Raw genomic sequence first — 7,500 nt, 5'->3', positions numbered from 1 at the left:
TGGCAGTCATGATAATGGTGAGAAAGTTGATAGTCATTGTAAAGATAAAGGTGAAATTAATTATATCAAGTTAACTTACTACAATATTAATAGCATAAATATTTATCATATACTTATAATTATCATAATGGTGATAACGTCTCATAACCATTATCATATAGTTATCATAAAAACATTACAGATAATAATGACAAAAACGTTGATGATACCAATAACGGAAATGATAATGATAACAATATCGATAATGATAACAATAAAATAACTGAAATGAAAATTGCTTACAATAAGCTATCCTCAGTAACATGAATCTCTCAAAAGCCAGTTTATTAACCACAAAGATACTCTCTTTATAAACATAGTTTTCCCAATATTATTTTTCATTATTTTCAACCATAACATAACCTAACATCTCATTATCTATCGTTTTCAGCTAGAATATATCACAAATAGACAGAAGAAATATATATATGCAGATAGACAGAATTATTATTATTAGTAGTAGTAGTAGTAGTAGTATCATTTTTATTATTATTATTATTATTATTATTATTATTATTATTATTATTATTATTATTATTATCGAGAAAATGCATTTGACCTAACCTGGTGATGACTGACAGGTTAGTGATGCTGACGGGTTAGTGATGACTGCCGGTTAGTGATGACTGACAAGTTATTGATGACTGGCAGGTTATTGATGACTGACAAGTTAGTGATGACTGACGGATTAGTAATGGCAGACAGGTTAGCGATGACTGACAAGTATGTCATAACTGAGAGGTTAGTGATGATTGACAAGTGAGTGAAGACTGAGAGTTAGTGATGACTGACGGGTTACTAATGACTGACACGTTAGTGACGACTGCTTATTAATGACTTACGGATCAGTGATGACTAAAGGTTAGTGATGATTGACATGTTAATGATGACTGACGGGTTACTGATGACAGATAAGTTAGTGATGACTGAGATGTTAATGACTGACGGGTAAATGATGACTTACAAATTTGACGGGTTAGTGATGACAGACAGGTTTGGGATGATTGATTGGGATAGTGATAATTGACAGATTAGTGATAACGGACAAGTTTGTGATAACTGACACGTTAGTGATGACTCATAGGTTAGTGATGACTGCCAGGTTAGTGAGGACTCACAGGTTAGTGATGACTGACGGGTTAGTAATAACTGACTGGTTAGTGATGACCAAGAGTTTAGTGATGACTGACAGGTTAGTGATGACTGACGGGTTAATAATGACTGACAAGTTAGAGATGACTGACTGGTTAGTGATGATTGAGAGGTTAGTGATGACTAAGAGGTTAGTGATGACTAAGAGGTTAGTGATGACTAAGAGGTTAGTGATGACTGACGATACTGATGAAAAGTGCATCTTCACTCACAATGAATGAATATATAAATAGCTGATTAAATAAACAGATAAGCCAGGTTATAGATAACCAGACCACAAATGTTCACCGCAATCAACTGCTAACATTTTCTGCATCGTCCAAGCCATTAAAAGGGAAACCAGTAAAAAAAAAAAAAAAAAAAAAAAAAAAAAAAAAAAAAAAAAAAAAAAAAAAAAAAAAAAAAGTGGAAAATAAGAACAAGAACAGGATGAGGAGCCCAAACAAGAAAGAAAAGGTACCCCACCGCACCAACAAGAACAACGTCTACTACTACTTCTACAGCAACAGCTACTACTACTACAACTACTACTACACTTACAATAACTACTACAGCAATCACAACTACAACTATTACTATAGCACGAGGGCGCCGCCAACAGCAAATCCCAAAAGGAACAGAGGCCGTACGATAACTCCCGCAATCCTATATATATATATAACGCCGTGACTGCTGACTCGACTCCACTTTGACCGAGGCAAGCGGGACGCGACGGGGAGTATTGTCGCCTCCGTTTGAGCTAAAGAGAAAAAATTGAATATGAGGTAAGGCCATTTTTTTCCTTCCTTTCTCGCTTCTCTCTCTGATTATCTTGTGTGTGACTCTCTCTCTCTCTCTCTCTCTCTCTCTCTCTCTCTCTCTCTCTCTCTCTCTCTCTCTCTCTCTCTCTCTCTCTCTCTTACTCATATTCATTCAGGGTCATGTTATTTGATTATTTGTAATATAAATATATGTCATAAAAGTAACGGAAAGATCAATTTTAGTATGTCACTTTATCTGCTTCATCATTACCATTACTCACATTACTGTCTCGCCGGTAATGACCTTAGCTGTTGACGCGACAGATAATCTTAAGTAATCAATAGCATTATTATTTAGTCTTTATGAGTATCACCGTTTTTTTTTTCTTCTTCTTTTTTCTTTTTTTTTTCTTTCTTTCTTTCTTTTTTTGACAAGGCCTTTCTGGATAAAAATGGATTATGTCTTTCCAGATTCACACGTCCTTATGCGGATATCTTGGCAGTGGTGCTCATTGTTGTACTGCCTCTCGTAGGTAAGAATATGCTTGTTTTTTTTCTATTTATTATTATTATTCTTTATTTATTTATTTATTTATTTGTTTTGCTTGTTAATTTGTTTTTGTTTTTTTTGTTTGTTTTTTAGGGGGGGGGGGCTGGGGTGTTGAAATCTACTAATTTTGTATTGTAATTGGTAATTGGTCATCAGTCCCATCATTATAATTATCATATGAATTCATCATTATCAAATCATCCTCTTAATGCAAATGATAGAAATATATATACAAATGTGCACTTACTCGAGGAGAAATGTTGTATTCATAAAAAAAAAAAAAGATTGCAAATTTTTCCTTCTGAATATAGTTTGTGGGAATTTCCTTCTCAATTTTCATGATTGTGTGTCGAATGTTGAAAGGCATTCCCTTTCATATTCCATTTTTCATCTTGAGTGGTTGTTCAATGTAGTTCAAAATATTCAAGATGTGGCTCCCACATCCCCTCTTGCATTTTAGGATACATAGACTGGTTAGTTGAAGGGGAAATTCATAGGCTAGTCCTTATGACAATAAGTCCCCTACAGAGTATAGCATTAGGATTACTCATCCATGCTTAAATATTTTCTATATATATTCTTATTTATGAACCCCTGTATTTTTTCACTCTTAGACATTTATGTCTAGTGCTTTAGACAAGTTCATCTCAATCTGTTATAGATAGCTGACATAGCATTTGCAGCAATAAACACTGAAATTTTATCTTTAAATGAAGAAATTGATGGAAACTTAGGTAAACATTTGCATTATACGAAACTCCTGTATTTCATCACAGGATTTTTGTTGCTGTTATAACTCTTCCCCGCCATCTTTTGCTCCTTCTCTTCCTCTTCCTTTATCTTCTTTTCATTCATCGTGAACTCTGCCGTATGTTTACTAATACCATTCTGCCATTATTTTCATCATCGTCCTGATTCTCACACTTTGCAAGAATCTGGCTCTGAAATCAAAATCAAAGTATCACTGTCGTCCTCAAAGCTGTGGTAACCAAACACACCCCGAACGTGGAACATCCCTTCCATATATCTCAATTTGTTTATCCAGCAGCTGCTAATACCACGAACACCTCTGCAAGTGTGGGCAGCGAAGCCTCGGTGACAGTGTCAGTCAGGAAAGAAGATGAGGTCGCTGGCCTTCTGCTCTTCTTTGGAGAAGGCCAAGAGGTCACGATCAACGGAGAAGCACCTGAAACAAAATGCATCAGGATTAGTAATCAGCGGGAGATCGAGGTCCGCGTCATCCAAGACGGGGTTCCTCAAAGGGAGCGCAAGAATCCCCAAGAACGACAGGATGCGACTGGGACCAAGCGGGAGGTTATCGCGCAGATGGAACTCAAGTAAGTAAGAAATACAATGAAACTTCAAAGAAAATATTATCTGAGTATCTTAACCTATAACTAATGTTAATAATAACCTACAAAAGGAGTAAATGAGTACAGTAAATATTTGAATATAATGCTGCTATACCTTGAGGTTACACGTAGGAAGATGAAATAAAAAGGAAAATGCTAGAGTACTACAAGAAAGGATCGTCATTCGGAGTTAGGGTATAATATATAGCATTTGTAAATGTTCTATGAATAGGAAAGTTATCAAACATCCTCAGTAGCTAAGCACTGGGAAGCGCAGGTGAGAGAGTACTCATAATAATGTGCTTTTGTTCATAGAGAGGAAATATTCTGGGATTTATGCAGACGAGAGAGTAAGAGAGTGTACATACATAGATACATGCATGATATGTATAAATATATGCATATATATATATACTGTATATACTATATATATATATATATATATATATATATATATATATATATATATATATATATATATATATATATATATATATAACACACCACACACACACACACACACACCAAACACACCACACACACACACACAAAACCACACACACACCACACCCACACACACACACCACACACCACAACACACACAACCCCCACACACACAACACACACTCACACACACATATATATGTGTTTATGTATGCAGACACAAATGCAAGATGGTAACACAAATTTTGATATATTCTTGGTTCCCTTTATTTCAGGAACTGCCTGGAAGTGCTGAATCTGGGCCACAACAAGAGCGGCGTGTACACCATCTCGCCATACGAGCTCTGTCCCGAGCACCAGGTGGACGTCTACTGCGACATGGACACGGACGGCGGGGGATGGACGGTCATCCAGAACAGAGACCTGTCGCAGGGGGACTTCTTCCGGCCGTGGGTGGACTACGTCAACGGCTTCGGAGACCTGTCGCAGGACTTCTGGCTCGGCATCAAGCACATCCACGCCCTCACGAGCCAGTCCCTCTACGAGGTGCGCTTGGACATGACCGATTTCGACGACAACACTCGATTCGCGACCTACGACGGCTTCTCCCTCAGCGACGAGGCTCACCGATACGATATCAGCTTTGGCGAGTACTCGGGGGGGACCAACCCCGGCCCGGACATCGAAAACTGTGCGACCTTGTAAGTTCGTCATTACCTGAAGTTTTCATTTGTAGGGGTTTTAGTAAGAAATATTCATAAAATGATAGGTTTATATGTGTAAAACTTAGTATATTATCTATCTATATTCATATATATATATATATATATATATATATATATATAATATAATATAAAATAATAATTCTCTCATCTCTCTCTCTCTCTCTCTCTCCCTCTCTCTATATATATATTTTATATATATAAAAAATATTATTATTATATATATTAAAAATTATATAGATAATAATATATATTTTATATATATATATGTAATATATATTATATATATATATATATATATTTATATATATATATATTATATATAATAATATATTTGTAATATATAATATTTATTATATATATATATATATATATATATATATATATATGCACACACACATATCATCAAGTACAGATAGTTCAGAATTGAACACCTGTGACCAATGACCTATATGTCTCTCATGACCACGTGAAATGCAGCAATTCTGTTGCCGACGTTTCATGCTGTTCCGAGTGTTCCTTTGAGACCTTGATCATTGATTGGCTAGGGAGAGGTACTGAAGTAGGTTCCCATTGCTTTCTTCAGTAGCAGTGTCTATTCTAGGCAGGTAATCTTGACCATTGACCATGATGTAGTTCTTCTGCTCACCAGTGTGGTTCAACCACTGAGTGCACTCTCTGCTATTGAATGAAACCACATCCATTACCTGCTAACCATGGCTTCACATATCCATGATCAGGTTACCTGTAAGCAATCGAGGTAAAGTTCCTTGCCCAGGGGAACAATGTACCGGTCGGTGACTCGAACTTAGGTTGTCTTGAGAATCTTTAACTCCGAAGCTCTAACCACTAGGGCACAGTGGCCTTATATATATGTGTGTGTGTGTATGTGTGTGTGTGTGTGTGTGTGTGTGTGTGTGCATAAATACATATAGAAAGATACTGGGATATAGTTACATAGATGAATAAATAGATAGATATATGTATGTATACATATTTGATGTGTGTGTGTGAGCATATATGTATATATATATATATATATATAATATTATTATAATTTATATATTATTTTATATATTATATGATGGGTTACATCATTCCATTCCCATTTCATTATTTTGAAAATTCGCCCCGCAGGTGGGAGAGCGTGTGTTTTTTCAAAGGAGCTGCTACACCGTGCACATCGAGGACGAGGACCAGGAGGGCCCCAACAGCCAGAAGTGGCTGGAGGTCATGTGGGGCTACTGGGAGGCTACAATACCCCCGAAAAAGAGCGAAATAAAGATGGGGCCCAAACTGCACAAAGATTTTTATAGGCTTCGTTTTGGGAAGTAGCAAAATGCTGTCTCTTTTGATGTTTAAATAAAGGTATTGATTACTAGGAAATGCATGCTGAAAAAAAAAAAAACTCCCAAAAGGGGGGGAAGGGGGGATTAGGGGTCTTTTTAAAAAACGGGATGAAATGTATATTTGCTCATGCTGTACCACGCGTTTTTGGGGTGTGTGTGGTGTGTGGTGTGGGGTGTGTGGGTTTGTGGTGTTGGTGTGTGTGTTTGTGTGTGTGTGTTGTGTTGTGTGTAATATATATATATATTAATATATATATATATAATATATATATATTATAATTAATATATATCATTATATTATAATGTATTTTTTCCCTGTGTGTTGTCCCCTCCACACCCGATCTTGTTTTCGTACTGTATACTGCATGTACTTAATTCATTATAGAATTCTTGTTTTAACCTCCGATTTCTAGTACCTGATGCCCCAGTTTTATTGAATTATGATTAATCATTCTTTTGTATATTAGTTACGTAAGTTCTGTTATTGATTTTTTTCCACGTGTTATTTCATGATTCATTCATAAATAAATGTGAAAGTGTCGCTTTGTTTTCTATTGTGATTAAGTGCAGATGAAGGGTCTGGACCTGGCTGGTGTTGGTGGCGACGGAAGGTGTCCTTCAGGTCATCTTGGTTTTCCTCGAGGGCACTACCGTCAAAACAGCCTCAGGGGACACGCGGTGTCTAAACTTAGGGTACACGCTGCATGGAATCGTCGTGACGGACGCCATTTTGAAGCCAAGGATATGTACACAATTGTGCTTGTATGCCCGAAATACCGCTCGGCCACCTATGCGCGACTCGCCCTCGAGGCGCTACCGATTGCTCCTCAATGGGTGACCATCTCTGTCTGGTCCTGTTTGGCTATATCGTTCTTGCGGTGGCCCTTTGGTAGGTGTGTTTAGGCATCATCTCATTTTGAGCGCACTCGAACCATCTTCGTGGTTGCTCTTTCTTGGCGTCCCCTTCTTCCTGGTCGTTCGTTCGTTCGTTTGAGATTTGCGAAATTCTGGCTTCGCCCGGGGCCTTTCACTTATGGGCCCCGGGTGGGGGTCAGCTTTTTGTGGCTGTCTCATTTGGTTCCTGACACTCAGTGCTTACCCTGGCGGGGGTTGCAGCAGGGGGCTCCTGTACCTGGTGTAAACATCTCGCAT

General features: G+C 37.5%; 1 protein-coding gene across 1 annotated transcript; it reads left to right on the top strand.

Annotated features, from left to right (window-relative positions):
• Positions 1-1,876: 1,876 nt before the first annotated feature.
• Positions 1,877-6,334, top strand: LOC119578427 (ficolin-2-like). Its single transcript, XM_037926011.1, is given in 6 exon segments — positions 1,877-1,955; positions 2,403-2,464; positions 3,530-3,818; positions 4,553-4,978; positions 6,137-6,158; positions 6,161-6,334. Coding segments are annotated over 6 exon segments (978 nt in total). The 5' UTR covers positions 1,877-1,950.
• The last annotated feature ends 1,166 nt before the right edge of the window (positions 6,335-7,500 follow it).

The sequence above is a fragment of the Penaeus monodon genome, chromosome 11 (genome assembly GCF_015228065.2).
Source record: "Penaeus monodon isolate SGIC_2016 chromosome 11, NSTDA_Pmon_1, whole genome shotgun sequence".
Taxonomy (NCBI): Eukaryota; Metazoa; Arthropoda; class Malacostraca; order Decapoda; family Penaeidae; genus Penaeus; species Penaeus monodon.
This window is presented reverse-complemented; position numbering and strand designations above follow the sequence as displayed.